Source organism: Hyposmocoma kahamanoa, unplaced genomic scaffold, assembly GCF_003589595.1.
Source record: "Hyposmocoma kahamanoa isolate Upper Pololo Valley unplaced genomic scaffold, ASM358959v1 114, whole genome shotgun sequence".
Lineage (NCBI taxonomy): Eukaryota > Metazoa > Arthropoda > Insecta > Lepidoptera > Cosmopterigidae > Hyposmocoma > Hyposmocoma kahamanoa.
The window spans coordinates 678354-705918 of NW_020653383.1; the positions used below are offsets into that span (position 1 = coordinate 678354).

General features: G+C 35.2%; 1 protein-coding gene across 1 annotated transcript; it reads left to right on the forward strand.

The window, feature by feature from the left end:
• On the forward strand, positions 1–27211 carry LOC113239129. The gene is made up of 9 exons (XM_026475999.1): positions 1–145; positions 1504–1662; positions 3154–3285; positions 10905–11012; positions 13855–14013; positions 15873–16003; positions 18639–18792; positions 25461–25619; positions 26598–27211. Exons 1-9 carry the CDS (start codon positions 16–18, stop codon positions 26729–26731), a joined length of 1266 nt encoding a protein of 421 aa, XP_026331784.1. The 5' UTR covers positions 1–15; the 3' UTR covers positions 26732–27211.
• Positions 27212–27565: the final 354 nt, after the last annotated feature.

Here is a 27565-nt window from a genome sequence, read left to right on the forward strand (position 1 = left end):
TATTCACATTTTAAAATGCTAAAGTGGGTTCTTTTTGCGTTGGCTTTGATAGCCTGTGCTGAATCAGCTTCACATCAGTTGACAAGATGTCAATTGGTTCGCGAATTAAGGAAGCATGGATTTCCTGCATCACAATTGAGAAATTGTAAGTATTTAATTTTTTTAAGTCCTTCATTAATAAGTCTCTTTTTATTTATTTTTTATAATATCAAGTGGCGGGATGAACAAGTCGTGCGCCTGATAGTAAGCTACATGCGTGTCCGTAACAGTTGCAGTGCCACTCAGAGCTTTAAATCGCAATGACCTGAGGGACACTGCCAATGCCCCCGACACCCTGAGACATAAGATGACAAGTTCCATGTGCATGTAATTTATCATAGAGAAAAAAGATATCTATGTAATTTATCAGCACCCTTACCCTTCAAAACCGGAACACAGTAAAGCTAACATTACTGCTTGGCGGCAGAAGTAGGTAAGGTGGCAGTACTACCCTGGACGAACTCTTTCACAAGGAGCTCTACTGCTACTAATCTAACTAAACATTGAAAATGAACAACTTTTTGTACTTTGTAACGTCTTACAAGCACCTTACTACTTCTTAATTTAGTTTTTACGTTTGTACTGTTGTATTTTTCCGAGTTCTTTGCGTTTGGATGGCATTGTCAAATTATACGTAATAATACATAAACTTAGGAAATTACACATTTATTAATATAATCTTAAGATACTTTTTTTAAATAAAAAAGTTTAATTTCCTATTTGTAACAATCGCGAAAACCTAGGAACTCCATATATACATATATACATATATTTCTTATAATTATTATTATAAAGATCGAACACAAGGAACTTTATTTTGACTCGCTCTATAGTTCAGTTGGTAAAGCGGTAACTCTAAGTTGGCATACAGACGAGACGCAAGTTCGAATTCTGTCAAAACGGAGGAATTTGTCTTTGTGTTTGATTTTTATATAAATAATTATAACAGACTTCTGGAGTAGTTTTACAAAAAACGATTTAAAACATTATATTCAAATCAAACCGTGGCAGCCTGATCGATCGACCTACCGCCTTTCAAGTAGAGGCCGTGGATTTGATCTCGCACCTCTGAGTTTTTCGGAGTTTATTTAAAAAATTTTGCACATAGACTCCGAATTTGAAATGTAATATGAGCTTTTTGGTGAAGGAAAACATCGTAATGAAACCTTCACGTCGACTAAAAGATTCACAAACTTCGTCCAAAAAATCCGTTGCCCAGAAGTGGGTTGATGATGATGAGTCACACTTCACTTTACTGCCTCCGTGGCCGAACGGTTACCATGCTGGACTGCCACGCAGAGGTCTCAGGTTCGATTCCCGGGCCGAGAGAAATATTTGTACGTCCTACATTTATTTGTCTCGTGAGTTTAGGTGTAATTTGTGGTTGTCTACGTATGTGTGTGTCCGCGAGTGCGGGGCTTTATTGAATAAAATGAAACCTTTTTTCATAATAATTTTCTTCAGGGGTGTGCCTGGTAGAAAGCGAGAGCTCCCGCTACACTGATATAGTAAGCAAACCAAACTCGAATGGTTCTCGGGACTACGGTCTCTTTCAAATCAACGACAGATATTGGTGCAGCAATACTAACAAGCCGGGAAAAGACTGTAACGTTACCTGTGCAGGTAAGTTCATGATAGAAACATTTACTTTAAAAATAAGAATAAATACTGCCTTAATTACTTTACTAATGAAAAGAATTTAACTGTTGTAAAATTATTTTCTTTAAATGGGTATTTAGTAAAGACAACAGCATTAATTTTTTTATAGTTACTAAACATTTGTTGTTACAAACTTGAGTTAGTCGAGCAAAAGAAATATATACACTTATAGTGCGGTGTGGACAATAAATATATTACATGTAAAAATAAATAAGTATTAGACAACATCACATAAGTTGCTCTGATTTCAAAATAAGTAAGTAAAGCACTTGTGTCATGAAACTCGGAAACAACGACCACAAACATCCAGAGAAGAGATAATATAGATTTTTTTTTTAATAATACCAAGTGACGGGATGAACAAGTCGTGCGCCTGATGGTAAGCGACACGCCTATCCATAACAGTTGCAGTACCACTCAGAGCTTCAAATCGCAAAGATTTAGAGGCACTGCCACTGCGCTCGTCACCCTGACGCATAAGGTGACAAGTCCCATGTGCCTGTCATTTCACCAGCACCCTTGAGTTCAAAAATACTTTATTCTCATTAAGACAATTGTCACATACATGAAAACTTAAAAACTAATCAGTAAATTAACAATATTCCAGTCCAAGCCGTGGTACAAACTACACAATGAAATACTATCATTATATACAAACATATGTTTAGCGTTCAACTGTTTACAAATTCACATTATTAAATTTTTCAGTAGTTGGTAGTTAATAATATGTTTATACAATTTTGATTTAAATAAACTAAATAACTCCGCATCCTTTACATTAGTCGGCAGTTTGTTAAACATTTGCACTTATTCAAAACCTTTCGACCTCTTGCCGTAGTTAGTTCTGATTATGGGCAGGATGATTGGCTCTGCGGCTGATATTGTACTTATGTGATTGTCTTTTTTTACAAATGTACCCTTTCCCTTCTAAGCCGGAACGCAATAATGCTCATATTACGGCTTGGCGGTAGAAATAGGTAAGGTCGTACTTCCCTGGACAAACTCTTTTACAAGGAGCTCTACTGCTACCAGAAGAGTTAGTTTTCTATTCTATATTAACCCGTCTGGGGATCGAACCCGGGACCTCAGAGATGGCCATGAAAACCGGTGCAAACCGCTCGACCACAGAGGTCGTCAAAGAATATAGTTTTATATTTACAGCGTAGACATAAAATGGATTTCTATTTATAATTATTAACAGTAATAAAACTTACCAACTGCCTCCGTGGACGAAAGGTTACTATCCCGGACAGCCACGCAGAGGTCCCAGGTTCGATTTCCGGGTCGGGAGAATTGGCTTACATTTATTTCTTTCGTGAGATTCGGTGTAATTTATGGTTGTCTATGTCCATGGCACCGGGTTTCCCTAGTGCGGGGCTATGTTGAGTGTGTGCGTTACTATGTGGTAATGTCATTTTACTGAAATCTAATTAAATTGTTTCTTTTCTTCTCCAGCTCTGCTGACAAAAGACATAACAAAGTCAGCTCAATGCGCAAAGAAAATCTACAGTCGTCATAACTTTAACGCGTGGTACGGTTGGATTAATAAGTGTAAGAATAAGCCTTTGCCAGATATCTCAAAATGTTAGAAATAAGAGAAATGTAAACATTACTGAAAATAAATTTATAACAATCCCGACTACTATCAAGTTTCATATGCCAAGCCTGAGTCAGAGACTCCAACAGGATTGGAAATACAGCATTTTGTCTCCAGCATATCTATACTTGATAGTGGTCTGGTTTTTCTTGTCTTAATTATTTTTTTTATTTATTTTGTCCCATTAACATGTCGGGTTGATCACAATATGCACGATCTTTTGTTTGGAGGTTCATAATAAAACATCTAACGAGGTTATTATTTTTTTTAAATGATATCAACGAGACGGGACGAAGAAATCGTGCGCCGCATGGTAAACTATACGCCTGTCCGTAACAGTTGCAGTGCCACTCAGAGCTTTAAACCGCAAAGATCTGAGGGGCACTGCCACAGCGCCTGTCACCCTGAGACATAAGTTGACAATTCCCATGTGCCTGTACTTTTACCAGCACCCTTCTAAACCGGAACACAGTAATGTTGACGTTACTGCTTGGCGGTAGAAATAGGTAAGGTGGCAGTACTTCCCTGGACGAACTCTTTCACAAGGAGCTCTACTGCTACTAAACATAGTGGCGTCTAGAATCCGCCATATCAAAATTCTGCTGACATTATGGTTTCTTATGGTACTCCTAGGGTTCATAATAATGATATGCGTCCCCACCACCCACATCATCAACGCAACCTTTTTAACCTGTTTAACTGCCTCCGTGGCCGAACGGTTATCATGCCGGACTGCCACGCAGAGGTCCCAGGTTCGATTCCCGGGCCGGGAGAAATAATTGTATGGCCTACAATTATTTCTCTCGTGAGTTTGGGTGTAATTTGTGGTTGTCTATGTGTGTGTCCATGGCACCCGCGACACAGGGTTTCCCTAGTGCGGGGCTATGTTGAGTGTGTGCGTTATTTATTATTTATTTTATTTAACCAACACGTGCATCGTATGCCAGCGTTGCTGCAGGAAAACGTGTCTGCTCCACTACAACTGTTGAAGTTCGACACAGTCAACGGTTAACCAAGACTATTAGAACTCCTACCAGGCCATCCAGAAGAACGGTAGTTTTTTCTGATAAAATAGGCGTAGGACTAGGCCACCACCTAAGTAACCACTCAAAACAAAGGGTAGTCAACTATTGCTATCCAGGAGTTACTTTTAGTCAAATTATTACACTGTTAAGTGGTTGCATCTTTGATAAATATACAACAGTGATTCTTATAATAGGTGATAGTACTAACATTAGTAAAAAAGAATTAAATAGTAGCATTGACGTGTTCTTGAGAATTCATGAGTAGTGTGGGTGTAAATTAATAATAAGTGCATTCCCTTACTGCTCTAACCTAGGCATCGCTCGTAATAAGTATATATATAACATAAATTCGCACATTCATAATTTGACTTGCCGTCATAGTGACGTTATATTTTGTTTTGACATTAATAAGTTCGCAAGGAACTTCAAACTTTTTGAGGATAATTTACTTTTACCCATAAGGTATCTGAGACATATAGCTAGTTTGCTATCTTTTAATATTAAGGACGCTGTTATAGAAAATATAACACAGTCCAACGACAATGCTTTAAGTAGCAACAATATACTTTTTACTAACCATAATTTAAACTAAAAAACACGACAACAGAAAAGTCTAATCGTTTCCATGTAGTACATCAAAATATTCAAGGCTTTACTTTATTCTAGGCTTTGGCGAAACATTAGAAATAAGTCTTTTTTTGCATGATATTTCCGTTGACGTGTTTTGTGTTACAGAAGACTGGCTGAAAGATTACGAAACAATTAACAATATAGAAAATTATGTAATAGTTGGCTTCTTTTAATTGTAAAATGAGCAAGAAGGTAGATCAATTTCTCTGCAGACCGATTACAACCTTAGAGCTAAGTCCAAACTCATGGTACCACGATTTCGTTTAACCAAGGTAAACAACTCTTTCATTGGGAACTGTATACGTTTTTACAATAAGATTCCGGAGCATATATTAAGTTTATCAATTCCTAAGTTTAAAAACTACATTAAAAATATTTTGATCGAAAAATCATATTACAAAGTTGAAGACTACGTGTTAGATAAAGATGTATGGAAAGACAACATGGCTCCAGAATCCACACAAATTTGATTCAAAGTGTATTCCATAGCATTTAAGTTTATTTGAAAAGAGCAATCCCTAGAGTTTCTTGCTCGTTCTTCTCAGTGAGGTCAGCGTAGTGAACGAGCAGTAGCTTAACTGTGACATTTTCAAGTGTACATTTATTTTACCTATGGAATAAATAATCTTTGACTTTGACTTTGACATTGTCGATGCTTAGTTTTTCAAAATCGTTTGAAGCTTTTAGATTGCAAGATGAAACTAATTTTAATTATCAAGTTTAATATATATTTGGAATCAAAAGATTTTTGTGCGTTTCTCAACTTTATCTACACCTGAGCATTTTCTGTTTGGCTTAATTTTTGTGGTATTGTTCAATTTAAATCAATCATGCGTGACTTTTTAAAGAAACTACGTCTTATCTGTAACTTCCGCTGTGTTTTTGGACTTATGTTGTTTTACCTTATTTGTTTTACAAAGAAACTGACAATTACTTTCTTTTTTCGAAATTTTAACTAAGTATGTATATATAAATTTTTATTGAATTGATATTCAATTATTTTTTGTGAAATTACTCCACTAGTTTGTTATAATTATTAATACAAAGATCGAACACTCAGAAAAAATTCCTTCGATCTGGCCGGATTCGAAACGACGTCTTCTAGCATACCGTGGCAGACGCTATACCAACTACGCCACGGAACGAACCAGCGGACCTCACGAATTTATCTATGTGCTTGTTGTCGTGTCTTTGTATTTGGTTTTTCAACGACTTTTTTAATCGTAGCGCCATCTATGTTATGATATATATATATATATATATATATATATATATATATACAATACCTAAATAATACTTCGCACTGAGTGTCTTGAAATTGTCACTTCAATCTTTTATACGGAATACAATGCCGTTTATTGTGGTTAAGATTTTTTCCTTGCTTCATTTGACACTTTATAAGTATATTTAGAAAGTAACAAAGATTAATCAATGTCATTCCTAAGAAAGTGTATAGATGAATGCGATGTTCCCCAGTTCAACCTACCAACTGTCACTTGTGATTCGTTGGAAAGAGTGATGAGGAGAACGTTAGATGAATCAAAACCGCTGGACATATACGATATCTCAAAAACCGGCCTCAAAAGTCATTCACCGTCTAGTTTGCCAGCCTTTAGAGGTGGAATACTTTCTTCAAATTTAACTGGGACCACATCGGAGGTACCCCCTTTCCAACAAAAAAGAATCATCAAAACCGGCTCACAAATTATTATCGCGTAACATACATACAAAAAAAGTAGAATTGAGAACCTCCTCCGTTTTAAAGTTGGTTAAAAAGCATATTAATGTCTTTCTGGCCAATAATCGGGGACATAGTCGTTGCTTTATTTGTATTTTTATTTGTTTATAATTGTTTTACCCGACTGCGGGAGGGGCTTTCAAATGTTTTTCAAGTGTATGTATGTATATACATTTCTTTTTCACGCTGTACAACCTAAACGGCTTGATGGATTTCGACGTTTGAGATGTCGTTAGATTCGTCTGGATTGTGGGAGTATAGACTATAAAAATTAATCAAAATAGTGCTGGGGGATAATTTTTTTTTTCTTTCCAGCTAAATATTTTTACAGTCGGGTTTTTTAAATAACTAACCTCTAACTAATATAACCTCTTCGTCTCCTGGCACCTTGTCCAATGTGCAAACATTCCGTCACCGCGCGTCCTTTCAAGGCACCATGTGGCATGTACTTCTAATTTGTATGTAGTACAGTCAAGAGCACGTCAAGCTTGACACTTTGTGCTTTGGACCGTTCTTATCGTAAGCGGCATAGAGTTGGATTTAAATCTTAAGTCTCAAGCTTGGCGTCACCGCTCGCTAAGTCACGCCAACGCAACGCATCCTGTGGCATCGCTCTTAGGCAACCATAGTTCCAAAAATAACAGAATCCATTAAATCAACAAACATTACGGTACATTTTGAAACAAACGACTTGTTATCCGGTACACAATATACTTACAGAAAGGGTAAATACACCATAGCAATACGTATAAAACAGCAGAGATTTTATGTAATCCCTCAAAGGCTATCGATGTGATGATGATTGGGAATGACTTATTGATATAAAAATTATCTATGTATTATATCACCGGCATCGCCCACAATTTATCAATTTTTTTTATCAAACAGAAAGAAAATGGTTCAGTCTATATAAAACTGTAAAAATATTAGGTCCACTGGAATTTCTCATTGATCGGCTTATGTCATACAGGTCATACATTATTCACAGGGTTCAGTAATGATCTGGTACACTTTATATCAGAGGGCTAAGTGGTTCTATTTGAAGATAACACAACCGTTGCCGTGTATGCTGAAACTATAATGAGTTGGACGAAGTAAAAACATACAGTATAAGCAGCACTGTGTGTGTGATTTTCTTCGAGTGGGCTGGTTCCAAATGCGTCGAAGTTTTGCGACGCTGCTGCACAATGCAACCCTCATGAGCCCTCATGCTCATACTGCGTGCGCTAAACGCTTTTGTTTATTGTTGACATGTTTGAAACTAGTTAGGTAATTACACTATGGTATTAGGATTACATCTGTAATGGTAGTTGTTAGAGTTTATTAATTATAAATGTTGCTTTACTATCGCATTAGGTTATACCTGTCGTGATAGTTTAAGTGTTTTTCAAAACAAACAAACAAAATGTCAAAGCTAATGTTGTTCTTAGGAAGAAATTCCACAATATTGTCGATTATCACCTTTGCGGTATCACTGTGCAATATGTGCAAATTCTTAGGTTTCACAACAAACTCAAATATAAACTGAAATCATATAGTCTCTATGCGAAAAACTTCAAAATGCTATCTATATACGCACTACAAAACTGTGTCCTCTTGTTTCCAATGCGGTATTGAGGTAGACTTACTTTGCATAATTCTGTTTGTTGATGCCCTACGGTATCGCATTGTGGGACAACTCAACTCAGTCGAATAAGGTATTTGTTCGTTAAAATGTTGCACTAAACATTATAGTAGGCATGCACAAAAAAGTCAGTCCAGCAGAAACCTTTTTAAAAACACCGTGCAATGATGGCCTATTAATAATATATTTACGATGTAATCGGTTATATGTATGTCAAAATTTAAACACGTACAGGCTATGCACTGGCTAAGGTGGAACACTGAACTCTCAACGAGATACCCGTGAGTAATAGGTCCCTAATTCTACGAACCATACCTGCATGTCTGAAACGTATTTATATATATACGTACGGCAAAGTGTTTTACACTGAATACTGTCCTTTTATTGGATAATGAATTATACAACGTAGAGTAATTTCTTTCAAAGAAATTGTTATTCAATTTGCCGTCGAGTCACCGCTGCGGAATCTCGTGATTAAGAACCTCGAAAGGATCGAAACATGTTGTGGAAAAATTCGACTTAAATACGTGAGTTATCCGTTATTTTATTTGATATGTCTGAGTCTCACTGTGGTTTTTTATTTAAAAATTAGTATAGTACAGTGGGCTGTACTATTAGTATTAGTGTAGTAGGTTACTCGAAGTAGGTACTTATTCTGCGCAGATGAAAACGTGGGTACCAGCTAGTATGAAGTAAATGTTTCTATTCTCTTCTTGTTTACTTTGTGTCGCTTAGATTCTTTTCCACGGATTCTTACATTAAAGCTAGAAAATTTATTTTTGAGATCACAGGTATATTCATATGATCTACTCCAACATTAACCATAATATTGTTACATATTTAATTCCTACTTACCTTTGCTTAAATCGCGCTCCGTCGACCTAAATCTAATTAAGTACAAATTAACCTTTCTGCCTTTATCTACTTTTGAAATATAATCTTGTTAAACCTTGCCTTAAAAGTAATATTTCATAAATCGGTTTATCTTGTTCCAAAAAAAATACCACGATATTCAGTACATTTTTTCTTACATCTGAAATTTGATCATTAGATACTGAAATCTTTTTCCCTCGAGCGGCAAAAACCTTTTGGCTCTTAATTTCTTGTACCTTGGCCTAAAAAGGAAGCAAATTGATTCAAGTGACGCTTATCATTTTATTGTACTTTGTATTGAGCTTAGTGGTTTTGTGGTAAGCTATGGTAACATTATAATTTTTATTTTTAAATTAATAGATTGAAATCTGGCTAAGCGGTTAATATATATATATATATATATATATATATATTAAAACATCTTGAACATTTTTTTTACCTTTCAACTATGGATATGAACCTATTAACATACATACATTCTCCTTTTTAGCCTTCAGCCTTTTCGTTAGTTTATTTCTCAGGAAAATATTAGGGTCAGTCCAACGGAAGAATGGCACCTGGAGAGTCCACACTAACACTGAAGTAGAAGAGCTCGTCACCCACCCAAACATCATCGGCGAAACCAAAGCGCACAGAGTTCACTGACTCGACCACGAAATTTCTGATGATGAATGAAATGATGAAACTGAGAAAATCTTCAAGGATTGTAACTTCGATGCGTGGCACTTGGGGCTACAAATATTAAATAAGAATAAGCCACCTTCAAACATCGTTAATAGTTTAACATTACAAGATAAAATATGGAAATGTATTTCCTCAACTTTATTTCCTTTTATCCTTTTCTATATTTAATTTATATGGTGCAGCGTAAACAAAAGAAAATGTGACTCAACAAAGTGTGACTTCAAATTTAGGCAAAGCGGAAATATTATTTTTATGAGTGTTTATTTTCTTAATATTCCGAATCTACCTGCGTATTTACCTGTGATAGTCACGCGTAAAAGCCCATTTACACGGAGAGTGTTACTAGTCTCGATGATAAGATTATCGAAATAACATATAAAAAAAAAATTATGTGCGTTATACGGTTTTTACACATTTGGTCCTTCGAGCCGGATGGTGGCCCATGCATACACATTCGCAATTATCGCCTCGAGTATAAATGTCTCATATTATAAATAACCTAGTATAAATGGCAAATATCGCAATTAAAACTATTCAAACCGATTTAAGCGATACTCGTATGTATTTGAAAAAATGTCATACAAGAACGTGTTTATACGAGTCGAAAACTCGTAAGGCAACTAATAAGTTTCACTGTGTAGCAGCAAAAAAGCAGTCGCAATAGGCAATAAGTTACTCGAAAGTCTCGTATGACACAATCGTAGGCGAAATAATAAGGCGAAAAGTTATAGCGATTATTGCCTGCGATAGTAACTCTCTTCATCTAAATAGGCCTTACCAACACACCGGGTCGGTGTTATTATCGTACAAAGTGTAAAGTGTGCAAATAAAAACAACAGTGACCTGCTCTGTAGATCATTATACGATATCAATGATGAGAGATTAAGGAAAAGTGGAACAAAAGTGGCAAAATACTGTATATAAGCAATTCTAAGTCCCTTTTTCCCGCACACTTGATTGGAATATCAGTGAAATAGTTGACTGAAGCGCTGTTTGAACATATTGATATAAAAATGCAAAAGTGGATATTCGTAGCGTTGGCTTTGGTAGCCTGTGTCGAATCAGCTTCACATCAGTTGACAAGATGTCAACTGGTTAGCGAATTAAGGAAGAATAGCTTTCCAGCTGCACAATTGAGGGATTGTGAGTCCTCAGTTTTTATTCTTTAATTAATTTCAAGCCATTCAAATTTCATAAAAGCCGTGGTAGCCTAATGGGTTGACCGTGGTAGCTTAATGTTTCGGTTCCGGACTCGCATCTCCGAGTTTTTCGGAATTTATGTAAAAAATTAAATTGAAATTTATCGTGGGACTTTCGATGAAGGAAAATCGTGATGAAACCTGAACGACGAAGTAGGTTCACAAACTCCTCAACCCGCATTGGGCTTGCGTGGTCGACTATGGCCTAAACCCTCGTCGGAGAGGAGACCCGTGCCCAGCAGTGGGAAATGTAAATGGATTGATGTTGTTAATACAATAATTTATTCTACAACTGTATGTATCAGATTCACAGCATTCTATGGATTACATAGAAGCAGAATCAAGTTATACGAGTTATATGAAGAAAAAAAGTATAACAATAATAATAAATTCGTGGAATATGTAAAGAAATATTCAAAGATTTTCAGAAAATTGTGCGTATATGCCAAATCCCTGTACATTACTAAAAAAATTAAAATGTCTGATAATAAAATTAAAGCGACATGGAATTGCATAAACAGAGAAACAGGAAAAATAAAACCACGAGACACTCATTTTGCATTAAAGATATGTGATAATATTCTGACATCTGATGAAAAAGTGGCCCAGGCGTTTGAACACTATTTTACAGATATACCTATTATGACTACGAAATCACTTAACGCTTCTTCACAAAAATCTGAAGAGCTACTTAAAAAATATATACCCATGTGTGAAGAACAATTTAGCTTTAAAAATGTTACTTGTGCAGATATAATAAAAACATTTAAATCTCTAAAAATGAAAAATACTTGTGATTTGTGGGATATTTCAGTTAATATTATTAGGCATATTATAGATATTATAGCTCCAGTATTAGTAGATGTATTTAATAGCTGTGTTAACAACGGTATATTTCCTGATCTTATGAAACATAGTAAAATTTTGCCACTATTTAAATCGGGTAGCAAAGATGATCCCAATAATTATCGGCCCGTCTCTGTTCTGCCAGCACTTAGTAAGATATTTGAAAAAATTGTTCTTGATCAGCTTATGGCACATTTCGCGAAATACAGCCTCCTTCATAAAGAACAATATGGTTTTACTAAGGGCCGATCTACCACAGATGCTGGTATTGCATTATTAAAATATGTCTATAATGCTTGGGAGGGGTCGCAGAATGCCATTGGTGTTTTTTGCGACCTTTCAAAAGCTTTTGACTGTGTTGAATATAATACTCTTTTGTTGAAGCTCAAACACTATGGTATCCGTGATAATGATTTTTAAAAATTGATTCGGTCGTATCTTGGTTGCAGAATTCAAAGAGTTAGTGTTAATGGAATCACATCACCTGGATCTTTTGTACAAATGGGGGTACCACAAGGGTCAATATTGGGCCCCTTTTTATTTTTGGTTTATGTAAACGACTTACCATTCTTTGTAGAAAACCGATGTGAAATAGTCTTATTTGCAGATGACACTTCCTTAATTTTTAAAAGTCCCCGAACAAAAAATAATTTTGACGATGTAAATAAGGCTCTTGCAGAGGTACTTTATTGGTTTACTGTGAACAATTTACAACTTAATGCCAGAAAAACCAAATGTATAAAATTCACACTTCCAAATGTTAAATGTTCTAACAGTGGAATAATGTTAAACAACGATCTGCTGGAATTTGTTGAATCTACAGTCTTCCTAGGTATCACTGTAGATTCAAAATTACAATGGAATCCGCATATTACAGCCCTAGCAGCGAGACTCAGTTCAGCTGCATTTGCGGTAAGAAAAATTAGAGAACTTACAGATCAAGAAACGGCTAGGCTAGTTTATTACAGCTACTTCCACAGCATAATGTCATATGGAATTCTACTGTGGGGGAAAGCAACTGATATTGCGACTATTTTTGTTTTGCAGAAGAGAGCTATAAGATCCATTTATAAACTGGGAAACAGGGTCTCCCTTAAAAACATGTTTAAAGAAATTAATATTCTAACAGTAGCATCACAGTTCATTTTAAATTGTATTTTATACGTCCATCAAAATATTCCTGTATTTCAGAAACACAGCGATATACACAAATGTAATACTAGAAATAAAGATAAATTAATCATACCACAATTCCGATTGCAAAAAGTTCGTAATTCTTTTATGGGACAAGGAATTATATATTTCAATAAAATACCGACCGACATTTCATGTTTGCCGTTTTACAAGTTTAAGACATATGTTAAAAATAAACTTCTGACGAAAGGGTACTATACAGTTGATGATTACATAAATGACAAAAATGCGTGGAGTTAATGTTATATTGTTTTATTGTACTTTACAATTTTGTATGAATTATTAGTGTTTTTTTTTTAATTTATTTGACATGTGTATTTTTATTTATTCTTTGTAAATTTTGACAATTCGAAAGTGCTTGTGAGTCAGGCTTACTTGAATAAAAAAATATTATTATTATTATTATTATTATTATTACAGCAATTGTTTTTGTAAACATCAGTACGTCAGTACTAAAAAAAACAGACTCAAAAGTTCTGGAATTACATCTATGTATTGCAATCGATTACTGGAAAGTGCGCGAAACCGGATTCATCCACTAGTTTGCCATACTTAGAGGCGGCATATTTTCTTCAAATTGAAATGAAATCACTGCTAGGGTACCCTCTTTCCAACAAAAAAACCATCATCAAAATCGGATCACCAATGGACTTGAAACTGTTATATGTTTTCAGTTTATTTAAAAAAAAATATATAAGCGAAAAACATAGTTTTATATTCAATATATATATATTTTTATATTTTAGGGGTGTGCCTGGTAGAACACGAGAGCTCCCGCTACACTGACATCGTAGGCAAATTAAATTCGGATGGTTCTCGGGACTACGGCCTCTTTCAAATCAATGACAGATATTGGTGCAGCAATACTACCCAACCGGGGAAGGACTGTAATGTTACCTGTGCAGGTTAGTTAAATATTGAAACGTTTACCTTCACAACTTTAATTATAAACCGACCTCAAAAGTTCGTGGAATTACATCTATTTGCCATGTTTTATTGAAATCGGTTACCGGAAAGTCCGCAAAACCGGAGTCATGCCCTAGTTTGCCACCATTAGAGGTATATTAGGTATATATAGAGGAATATTTCCTTCAAATTTAAATGGGACCCATAATGAGGTACCCTGTTCCCAACAAAAAGAATCATTAAAATCGGTGCACAGATATAATAAAAACAACCTAAAAGTCAACACAAATAAAACTAAAATTATGTTTTTTAATCAGAGAATGACTCTACCTGACCTAAAAGTTACTCACGCGCAACAGGTCTGTGCAAAACTATACACGCTTAGCTATGCACTCTACAAATTGTCGAAAACTGCAGACCGCCGAACTGTGGTAATGGCTTACCACGGCTTTGTTGGATCTATCCTTAGGTATGGTGTGTTTTCTGGGGTAACTCTACCTACAGAGAAACTATATCTAGAGCCCAAAAGCGATGTGTCAGAGCCATATGCAACATTAAATACACTGACAGTTGCCGATCATTTTTCCGTGACCTAAAATTATTAACCTTCCCATGTCTGTACGTCTTTGAGGCATCTATTTTTGTTAAGACGAACTTGAGTGAATTTCCAGAAAAAGTAAGTTCACAAGCGCACTTATTTCGTATCAGGAAATATATGGTCCGAAGAAATATATGTAAAACGGCCCTATACAAAAATAACGTTGTTGATATGGCACCCAAAATATTTAATAAAATTCCAGACGCAATATAAAATCTTAGTGGAATGCAATTCAAGCATGTTGTAAATGTATTAAAACAATTATTAATTGACAAGTGTTACTATAGCATAGAAGAATATTTCAATGACAGTTCCTTAAAATAGGTAAATGCTGACAGTTGGGTACCATTTAGTTATTAATATTTTTAGACTCTTCAATTATTATTAGTTTTTTGACATTGTATCCATTTTTCCTTTATTTTTATTTTGACATTACATTTTTATTTAATTGACTTCGTATGCCACTTTGGCTTATTGTAGAGATTCCATAAAATTATTATTACCATCTATATCATGTACCTGTAATAACGAATGAATAAATGAATTGAATTGAATTGAAAAAAATACAGACGAATTGAGAACTTCCTCCTTTTTTTGAAGTTGTTTAATAAAACAGTGTGAAACTACTACCTTATTCATAAATAAAGTATTAACAGTTACAGAACTAAGATTTTTAAAGTGATAAATAAGATAAGTATTTTAGAGTTACTTGATCAAATTAATTAAATACCCTACCTCTTCTTATCGTATCGATGGCATACATTATAAATCACAAGGATTTCTTTCATCTCGATGACAACATCACAGAGGATGTGGTATACCTCAGCGAGTAGGCCATTAAGTACCCAGGTAGTGCCAGTATAAAATAAATAATAATAGTAATGGATACACTCATAACCCCGCACTAGAAAAACTCTATATGAGACACAAACACGTAGACAACCACAAATGACTCCCAAACTCACGAGAGAGATAAATGTAGGCCACACAAATATTTCTCCCGACTCAAGAATCGAACTCGAGACCTTTGCGCGGTGGACCAGCATGGTACCCACTCGGCCACGGAAACAGTGATAGTTCGGTATATGGCGAATGAAGAAAAAGAAGAGAAACAGTAATTATGTTACATTCTTCAATTCATTAGTTTTGTAATGATTCTACATTTACGTAGATATAATGTTTATTAAGTGTCTGTCATATAATATAACCCAATACCGTACGATTCACTAAAATCCAATTTGCATTGTCTTTCTTCTCCAGATTTGCTGACAAATGACATAACAAAATCAGCTCAGTGTGCGAAGAAAATATTCAGTCGTCAAAGCTTCAACGCGTGGTACGGTTGGATCTATAATTGTAAGAACAAGCCTTTGCCAGACATCTCCCAATGTTAGAAATAAGTTAAATTATACAAAAAAATTCATGAAACCCCGACTACCATAATTTTGTGTTTATTTTGTGCCTTTTTATCCTTTTAACACACTTCAATCACAATGTGACCGCATTGCGATCTTTTCTTTAACAGCAAATGAGTTTCACAACAAAAACTTCCTGCCGCCGTAAGCTTTAGTCGAAATGCATGTGCATCACTGCATCACATGCATATCACCATTTTTATTTTTTCCTAAGTGGATAATATATGAAGTTACGGCAAAAAAGAAGTAGGTATTTGTTTAATTTAATTTCTTTAAACATTATTTTCTCGGAATTTTCGTCACGAACGCCCTTTCAACGTAGGGCGGCAATCTGGTGTATTTGACACTGTAACGTCTAGCTTACGCCACATTAAATTATTCTTGTTATGTAATGTTTTATTTTGCACTTCTAAAGTTCATACATGAATATTTTAACACCAAAATGTTTACTCTATGCATCATTTATCCTTTTCTGCGCATAATACAAACACTTGTGGAATATTCCATTGCTCTGGTACTCATAAAGGAATTCCTTACTTTGAGAGCAGGCAATTGGTGTGGTTGTCCGGCACATTATTGTTATTACAATATTTACGAATAAAACAATCAGTAGCAGTAGCGCTCCTTGTGAAAGAGTTCGAACAAGGAAATACTGCCACCTCAACTATTTCTGCCGCTAACCAGTAATGTGACCTATACTGTGTTCCGGTTTTGAAGGGTAAGGGGTGCTGGTGAAATTACAGGCGTGTACCTTGGGACTTGTCAAATTATGTCTCATGGTAACGCGCCCAGTGGCAGTGTCCCACAAATCTTTGCGATTTAAAGCACTGAGTGGCACTGTAACTGTTACCATCAGGCGCACAACTTGTTCGCCCCATTATAAAAAATTAAAAAATTACATACATATATGCATTACATATTTTTATAGGCATAACGCACGGGGAACCAAGTCGTAAATATTTTAATTCTACGTTTTGTATAACTTTTTTTGTCAATACGAGGAAGTAGCATCGTCAACAGGAAAGAACCAAGTCGGGACTTTTTTACTATCGGGCAACTGTAACTCGTTTATAAATAGGTGTTTATGTGTGCAAATAAAAGCATATTGACCTCCATAATCGGCTATTACAAATACAAATTGAAACACAAAATAATGACAATAAGAATCAATGTTATATGAAGGAAAGAAACATTTATTGTAATCTACGGGAACTCCCTGTCTCCTTGATGACGAGTGTGTAGTATGGCACACATTTAACTATTTAATAGGATATACTTATTCATACAAAAATTCACATACATTTATACAATAATTAACCATTTCTTCCATACCATGGAATAATATCCGTAATATGCACATAAAATAGAATATCAAATATATGAAACTCGTTATTTTAAACTCCATACATAAATGCAAACAACGTATTTGCCTTATTTATAATGTTCAAATATTGAAATAGTTTACTGCGACTAGATTTAGTTTGTATATTATAAAGCCGTGGTAGCCTAATAACATGACTCTGATATTTACGGAGTTTATGTGCGAAATTTAATTTCAAATTTACCATGAGCTTTTCGGTGAACATCGTGATGAAACCTGCATGTCGAAGAAGGTTCACAACACTCGGAAACCCACATTGGCCCAGAGTGGTGGCCTATGGCCTAAACCCTCGCCTGAAAGCAGACCTACTACAAATGGGATGATGACACACAATATAAAGCAATGGTTGTAGAAGAGCGGAGTTTACTATGCTTAAAAGTAAACCCTTATTACTATGATTGTAAACTAAACTGTTAAAGAATATAAACAATTATTTATTTTTCTTTTATAATGAGGTTTTGTTCGGTCGGAAAAATGAAGTATGAACATAATAACCTTTTTAGGAGTATACTTGTAAATTAGCAGTTCAATTTATATTGGTTGTTGCAGAGATCAACGCCAAAGTAATGTTTAATACGAAATAAACTTCTAACTTAGGTTATTAAATTGGATGGTTTCATTAATATTAGACATTACCATATCAGTAAGATGTGATGACCTGTAAAGGGCCCATAACGTAAGTTTGTTTCAAAAAGCAAATATATGTCATTTAGATCCGAAAAAATAGTTTCATTTCCCCCTTTTTATCAAATAATATATGAGCGCATTTGACCTCCATCTCACCTGATGGAAGGTGACGATGAGGTCGACAATAGCGTATCCACACATAAATTATTATCCACATATACATTCCCTCTAAATTTTCGCCTTGAGATGACCCATGTTATAACGTTCAGGGAATGAGTCTACAGGTACAGTCTTTCCATAGCTGTACACCATATAAATGTGGAACAACAACATAGGGGTTGAAAGCCTACGTCTAGTCCCCCGGTAAGTAAGTAGGTAAGTAAGCGGAAGGTGTTGAAAGTGGAAGGAATTCCATCGCACGCTCCCTCGATCGATTCGATTTATTTAATAAGACGTTGTCACCGTAGTACTACCACCGGCAAAGTGGGAAACACACACATGATGCAAAGCAGATTTGACGGGTAAAAATATATATAAACAAGAGTGAACTTGTTTTTAGCACATTTATCTTGGTCTTCGGGGAAGTCGCCGACTAGAGAGTAGTTAAAAGTAAATTTGTATTTTGAAATGGAAAAGTGGTTATTTGTAGCGTTGGCTTTGATAGCCTGCGTAGAATCAGCGAAACATCAGCTGACACGATGTGAACTCGTCGAAGCATTAAGGGATCACGAGTTTCCTGAAGAAAAAATGAGAGATTGTGAGTATATGCTAACCATCTTATATAATCAATCTATATATTTTTTTACAAAACACCTGTAGAACTAGAGCTCTAACCGCAACGTCTTCGGGTTTTACCGTTAACCGATAAGTTTCCAAGTGATACCAAGATAGGTTGCATACCTACATTATCATAGATGATGAAGTATGTAATGTACTCATCGTCTTTAATATGATATAAAGTTATTTGACAAGTAACTGATGAAAAATTTCTATGCAGCCTTCATTTAAATATATTGTTCATGATCAAAATATGCCGAAATTATTGATGTAGCCTGTTCTGAAGAAGAATGTTCTGAAGAACTGTTTGACGCAATGCCAACAGCAACATTTTATCATCGCACCGCTCGCCACCGACAGTCCCCATTCATTCATGGAGCCGAGCTGATCCCGTATGGTACGGTATCAAAGGAGCTTTTTTCTCACAAACAATTAGGTTGTGGAATGATCTCTCTGTTGAGGTTTTCCCGCAAGAATACAGCATGGAGTCCTGGAGGATTGCAACGCTCTCGTAACGCGCCTAATGTTGCAGGCGTTCACAGGTGACGGTGATCGCTTTCCATCAGGCGGGCCACATGCTTGTTTGCTGCCTACATAACATAAAAGAAACTTAGGCAATGTCATTCACTGTTTGTGAAAATACTTTAAAACAAACACTAACAAAAATCCGGCTGGTCTCGAACTGACAACACTTTCGTCAAACCGCGGCTCTCGCTATCGCTCTCGAAATTTAGCTACGGAACGAGTCAGCAGACCTTACTAATTTCTCTATATGCTTCCTGCAGGTCTGTTTAGTTTTTGGTTTTAACGGCTTTTTTGCCGTAGCGACATCTGTGACAAATCTTTCAATGTTGAATGTTAAATTTGTATATATTATTTTTCAACGTAAGAAAATTATTTTTATGAGTGTAATTGTTTAATTATATTTTTTTGCAAGGACTTATTTTAAGTATACTAAACGTAATCGAATATGAAGTTTATCCAAGACATGTTCATTTGATTATTTGATGTCTGAAATATTAATAATAATAATAATAATAAAGAACTTTATTTATCTACAATTGAAATAATAATATACAAAATTATCTTAAAATAACACAATGTGTAGATAAAAAGGTAAGAGTCTCAGCTTGAGCTGTTTTTCAGACTCTACCCCTTTGAAAGAAACTTGCTACATTTAAATATATATCTTATTGACGCATCTCGACCGGCTCCACAAAAAAAAAACAAAAAAAGCAAAAAAACAGCCATCACAACAAACATCATGATACCTATGCTACTTAATAAAAATAAAAATTAAAATTAAAAATTATAAATATTTGAACACTTGAACACTTGAACAATTCGATTTGTAATTTGGATAGGGACGAACAGTGAACATAAAATATATATATGTCTAGATAAAAAAAATAAAAAAAGCACAAAATGTTAAAAATATAAAAATAATGAAAAATGTGGCTTAAAATGGCGTGCGATGAAGTTACACCAAATTACATCCAATTACTTGCCGAATACTGCCTCGAAAGTAGCCAAAGCTTGCATTTCGTTTTGAAAGCCCATGACGACGATTATAATATAAAATACATACTTTGAAACGTTAAACAAAGAAGAAAAATAATAAAATAAAATTTTATCAGTTGTTATAGTATTTGTTTGTTTTTTTCACAGTATTTGTTTTGTCTTGCAATATGTGTTTTGTATAAATGTGTATAAAATTAATAATGAATGTTCTATGTGCTTTTATGTTATACTCTGTGAAGTGATTGTAAATGTTTTGTTTCTGTTTGTATTTGTGCTGAATAAACGTGTTATCTATCTATCTATCTAAATAAGAATAAATGAATAAAAATAAATTCAAGTTAAAATAAAAAAAACATGTCAAAACTCAAAAACATAAGGGTCCATGACATCTAAAGACTGCTAATTGCATAGCCCTTTATTCTGTCACGGCCCGTCACAATTTGGAACACCAAAATTCAAATAATTGTAGACAATAAGGGTCAACACACACTGGCGCAGAGTCGAACCGTCGCGTCGCGTCCTGTTTTCAAGTACAACGCCTGGCGACGCGAGACGATGCTCGCATTAGTGCGCCCGGATCACAGTGTGGTCGGCGCCTGACGCCTCACTGCGCTCAAGTAACTTGACTCCATATTTGCATGACACAAATTTGTACTTTAATAATGGGAAAATAGAGATGAATATGCTATAATCGAAAAACATGACGCGTCGCGACGCTTCGACTCTGCGCCAGTGTGAGTTGAGCCTTAGGCACCAAATTAATAAAATTTGACACAAACAACTATTACGCAAAAAAAAAATCAATTTGTGTAATTAATAAGAAATTTAAATTGCATAATACCAAACATACACAAATACACAGAACAGATATACAAATACAACAAGTTGAGTTTGTACATGGATAAGTTGAGTTTGAGTTTGAGCCTGTGTAATTTTGAAAAAACAATATAATTTAACGGGAAAATGATAAAACCTCGTTATTACTATTGACGGCTATGACGTTCCGTACAACATACTGTTTATACTTAGGTATAAGTTTTTTTTATCATCGTATGAGGAATTAATCGTAAAAAATATAGTTCATTGTCAAAACGAAGAACATGCAATCGTAATCATAAAAAAACCAGGTCGAGACTTTTTATTATCGGGCAAACTGAACTCGCTTACATTAAATATAGATACCTACCTAAATATAGACCTAAGTAAGAGTGCAAACAATACGACGTACAACTAAACATTCAACATTGAATTTGATTAGTTGGAAATAATGAGCGTGTATTTATTTATTCATACAAAACCAACATTTCGGGCTCCTTTCAGGTTCTTCACAGGTCCTCTTTACTGGTTGATGACTTCTAAATCAGTTATTTCTAATATTAATAAAAACTAACCTAATCTGAACTACAATAACAATTTATTAAATTGGCTACCTTACTTTAATTTACCAAAAAACATATTACAATTTTGCGCTACATAGGATTTACAAAATATTTTAAGTATATGCATTTTTTACTAAATAAAATGTATGAATTAAAAGGAAATTAGAAAATTTAAATTAAATATATTAATGAGCTATATAGTCTTCTGTCTGCTTGAGATTGTTTGTCAGAGGAAATACTGGGACCCGAACTTCTGGTGTGGAGAAACCCTCTTCTTTGTTCAAATTGGGGTGCTTTTTAGTTTTATTGGTTTCTTGAAGCATCGTAGATAGAAAACAGACTTCTTTTGCAAGGACCTGTGATTTATAAAACTTAATCGAATATGAAGTTTATCCATGAACCATTCATTTAATTAGTTGATATCCAGAATTTTATTCTTTATATTAAATCAGGAATATTTAGATGTTTTCATTACAAATATCACTAAAATAATATGTAATAGAATAAAGCAGCCACCTACGATCATACTTGGCGATTTCAATATGACAATTATGGGCTGGAACTTTGATACAAATTGGTCTTCATGTACGCCATCCAACATAACTAATAATAATGTAGATAATACTTTTATGAATGGAATAATATTAAATAATTTAAACCAATGTAATTCTATACAAAATCAAAATAACCGTGTACTCGATTTAGTGCTCACTGATAGTCGTAAAGTAGTTAAAGTTGACACCTGCCCGCATCCTCTGTCAAACTTGGATTTACATCACCCAGCATTAGTGATTATTACTTTTAAAGTACCTAAAAATGCAAAATTTTTAAAACGCGTTAGAGATCCTGAGTTGAATTTTAATAAAGCAAAGTATGCAATAATCGATAGGTAACTTTCGAAATTGCAATGGGAGACTATATGGGATAGAAGTGTTAGCGTTGATTGCATGGTCAAAGATTTTTGTTCTACTATTATGCCTATAATTGAAAAAGAAAAACACACCGCTAAGAAAATCAAACAGGGAACGCTATTCCGCTTGGTATAGCTCTTCTCCGGTAAAATGTGCAAAGGAAAAACTTAAATACAATAAGAGTTACAAGGTGTACGGTAACCCGCGAGACGAAGAGACAGTGGAGATTCTCAGAAGTAGAACTGACAGAATGTTGAAAGAATGCTATAGAAAGTTTAAGAAACATGCGGCTAATACTATGCTTAGAAATCCTATATGGTCGTACGTGAACATTTTAAAACGTAATAGTGGCTTTGTACCAAATGAAATCATGTTGGGTGACAAGATAGTTAGTGGTGGACAACAGATTAGTAATTATTATTCTCTGATTATTTCCAGTCTGTTTGTCAGTTAAAATGTAGACATATTATGATGGCCAAGGGCTCTCAAAACGAATTAACAACTAGGGATTGGTCGTCCACTCTGGGCATAGTAAGCTTGACGGTATCGGAAACTATGACAGTCTTGAAAAAATTAGATACAAGTAAGAGTGCTGATCTGGATGGTATACCAAATATATTTCTTCAATTGTGCACAGAGAATCTTGCGGTACCTTTGCAAATGTTGTGCAACAAATCCCTTCGGAATGGTATATTTCCAGCACTGTGGAAAGCGGCACGCTTAACTCCCATACATAAAAGTGGTGATGCAAACATTGTTTCCAATTATAGACCGGTGTCTATACTGCCGGCTTTAGGCAAGGTCTTGGAATCTATAGTGCGACAAAAAATGTACTGGCATATCAAACAAAAACTTCATCCTGAACAGCATGGTTTCTTGTCTAAGAAATCAACCACTACAAACTTAATGGGATATAAAAGTGACGTATCAAATGCCATTGATAATGGTGATGAAGCACATGTCGTATACACGGATTTCAAGCAAGGCGTTCGACATAATCGATCATAAATTGCTTTTACAGAGGATTTCAGAGATGGGTATACATGGGTCTCTGTACTGGTGGTGCGAATCATACCTCGAGAATTGTACATAGCTTGTGAGAACACATGTAAGGATACATTTCAACCCAAGTTCATAACATCAGGCGTTCCCTAGGGATCCCACTTGGGCCCACTCTTTTTCTTGATCTTTATCAATGATTTGGCCCAGACTTTAAGATGTGATTTCAAAATGTATGCAGACGATTTAAAGGTATATAAACGGTTTTAAAATTACTCTGACTTAGATATTCTAAAAAAAGAGCTCAATAATATAGACATATGGTGTTCTCGGAACAAAATGACATTAAATACAGACAAATGTTTTCATATGAAACTCATCAAAAGGAGAAAACCACTGTCTGCTTCAAACTTCCTTAAAAATATTCCACTTGTGGAAGTAAATACAATCAGAGACTTGGGAGTGACAGTGGATAGATCTTTGAGTTTCAGGGATCATATCAATAAAATAACCAGTAAGTCTTCACAGCTGTCTGGTTTTATATCTAGGCAAATAAAATCTTTCCGGGACCCAGGCATTTTTCAGAAGCGTTTTGGAATGCAATAGTTGTGTATGGTCTCCGGGTTACATGGTGCACTCCAATAGAATAGAGAGAATACAAAAAATATTCTTGTATCAACTATCCTACGTCAATAACAAGTGCAAAACTTTGCAGTGGTATGAAAGTAGACTGAGCTTTTACAAAATGAGATCATTACGTTTTCGATGTAAGGCATCAGATTCTTTACTTAAGCTGATCCATGGCCATGTTGATATCCCAGAAGATCTGTCTTGCGTCAAATGGGAAGTACCACGTCCAGGTAGTCGACTGTCAAATTGAAAAACTTTCAATCTGCCGCTCTGTAGAACAAATGTCGGCCAACATTCCCCTTTATATAGATCACTATCGTATACAACGGGATCGGGCTAAAATTTGATATATTTTTGGGTTCTCTTGCCTCAGCAAGGAATAATGTGTGCAAAGCATTTCATGAGTTGTGAATTTTTTCATTTGTAATTCAATTTTTTATGTAGTTATATTCATATTTTTTAATTTTGAACGTTGGTCATGCATGTTGTGTTCACTATTATTAGGAACTACAGAAGGTATTGTATATTGAAATAGCTTGTTATGTGTATGTATGTATTATGTAAGTTTCAAGTTGTGAACCAAATAAAAAACAAAACAAATAAAACAAAACAAAATTTTGTTTGCATGGAGCGCTCGTACCTATCCTTTTAACGAATTATATTTTTTATTATTGATGCAAAGATCGAACAACACAAAAAAAAATCCTCTGATCAAATGAAAATGATGAAAATGATCTGACTATCCATATATCTAATATCTAACCAGCTTGTATTGCCACCAGTTTTACCGGTCTACCTGGTCGATATTTCCGTCAGGCGTACTAAGCGCTTTTTGGCAGCTGTTATTATGCGCACAGCCTAGGAACGGAATTATCTACCAGCGACTTTATACGACACATACAACCCGAATATCTTTAAGGTGCAGCTGAATGACATCTGCTGGGTGAACTCGTTCCACCATAGATCCAATCCTTGCTCCATGGCTGAGTAATGGTCAAGAACAAGTATATTTATTTAAAAGAAAAAGTGTGACAACAGACTAAGATTTCGAATCCAGCCAGATCGAAGGAGTTTTTGTTTGTGTTGTTCGATTTTTGTATCGATTTAACTATTGGTGTATTTTCACAAAAAAATATTTATGAATATCATAGTAGTAAAATAATCATAATATTCAATAAAATAAATATTGTATTACATTTTTCTTATAGGGGTGTGCTTGGTAGAAAAAGAGAGTTCTCGCTGCACTGATATGTTAGGCAAGGTAAATAAGAATGGTTCCCGGGACTATGGCCTCTTCCAGATCAACGATAAATATTGGTGCAGTAATACTACACAACCAGGAAAGGACTGTAACGTTACTTGTGCAGGTTAGTTTATCTTTTTTGTATTAATTGTGACAATAAAAGCGCTGGTGATTTTAAAAACAGAGACAGAGAGTACGAGTGAGGGTGATGAATATATAGTCAAACTACAAAATGAAGTATATAAAGTATAATTAATAAATCTGAGCTGATGATTATATATAGAAGTAATTAAATAAGACTAAGAAGTCGCACATCGAAGTAAAAACTCTGATTTTGCAAAAACGAGTTTAAACTTTTTTGAATTATAAGTTTGAAACCTTTCTGTCTTGTAAGTCCCTTTATATGACTGATTGTAGCGTCGTAGCTCCCAAACAGATGGACTGATTTTATGATTTGAAGGCTAATTTAATCGGGATGGTTCTTAGCTTACCTTCGATGATCATCGGTTCAGCTGTTTCATGATCATCAGGCCCTTTTACAGTTCTTAATCATAAAATTAATATTTATTTTATTTTCATTGGTCCAATTTAGTTGAATTGAAATTTTATGTGCTACGGTAATCCGATGACATTACAGTAATGTGGTAACCTGGATTTTTTAAAATAATATCAAGTGACGGGACGAACAAGTCGTCCTTATAGTAAGCTACACGCCTGTCCATAGCAGTTGCAGTGGCACTCAGAGCTTTAAATCGTAAAGATCTGCGGGGCACTGCCAATGCGCCCGTCTCCTTGAGGCAAGTTGACAAGTTGCATGTGCCGATAATTTCACCAGCACCCTGACTTACCCTTCAAAACTGGAAGACAGTAATTCTGACATTACTGCTTGGTGGCAGAAATAGGTAAGGTGACAGTACTTCCCTGGACGAACTATTTCACAAGAAGCTCTACTGCTACTAAACTGCTACAGTAGGCAAAATTATCGTGTTTGGGTTCACTTAATTTTGGTCTTGACGATTTGTTACGGATACGCTGACGTCATTGAGCTTTTTGATGTACACTGTTTTGTAATTTTAATTTAAATGTTATGTTTCTTTACCAGAGCTGCTGACAGATGACATAACGAAATCTGCTACGTGTGCTAAGAAAATCTTCAAACGTCATAATTTTAACGCATGGTACGGTTGGCGCAATCATTGCAAGAACAAAACACTTCCAGATATTTCAAACTGTTAGATATGACAATATGAAATAATACGATCCCTTTATCCTTTTCCACGTTTAATTCTCACATAATATAGACTCAGACTAATTAAGTGCATGCTGCAATCAATCGCAGACATCGTCTCCTTGTCTTTGACGATTTGTCTTTTGAGACAGTTCAGTAAAGAAGTAAATATAATAAAGATTATGATGTCATAGTCATGTCGCTTTTGACGTGTTTCATAATAACAATAGTATAATATAATAATAAATCAGACAGCCACACCAAATACCTCATCTCAAACTAGGGAATCCCAGTCCTAAAAATACCAGCGCAAAGGAAGTCAGTCCGGGGCACTACCCAGAACGCACAGACCAATTTAAAAAAATGTCATTTCCCCAAATTGGTCTTACCGGGAATCGAACCCGGGACCTCCTCATCCAGCGCTCATTAAGCAAACCGTTAGGCTACCGATGTCATCGAGTTTAAATACGAGAGTAAATAGTTACGATTAAAATAAATTGTTTAATTTACAAATTTGTCTCTTTTTATTTATGATATCATATGGCGCGACAGACGAACAAGTCATACGCCTGATGGTAACCGACCCGCGTATCCATAACAGTTGCAGTGCCATTCAGAGCTTTAAATTGCAAAAATCTTAGGGGCACTGCCACTGTGCCCATCACCTTGAGACACAAAGTTGACAAGTCCCTTGTGCCTGTAATATGTGCGTGTATTTTTACCAGCACACATTCCATTCAAAACCAGAACGTAGTAACCCTTAAGTTACTGCTTGGCGGCAGAAATATGTATGGTAGAGAAGTATCTCTAGACAAACTCTCATACAATGGTCGCTACCTGCT

Excerpts from the sequence above, each read along its gene's own strand:
- LOC113239129 (XM_026475999.1), top strand. The coding sequence starts at position 16 with ATGCTAAAGTGGGTTCTTTTTGCGTTGGCTTTGATAGCCTGTGCTGAA. Across the intron at positions 3,286-10,904 it reads GCCAGATATCTCAAAATGTT|CGTTGGCTTTGGTAGCCTGT; the intron begins AGAAATAAGAGA and ends GGATATTCGTAG. Across the intron at positions 25,620-26,597 it reads CTGTAACGTTACTTGTGCAG|AGCTGCTGACAGATGACATA; the intron begins GTTAGTTTATCT and ends TTTCTTTACCAG.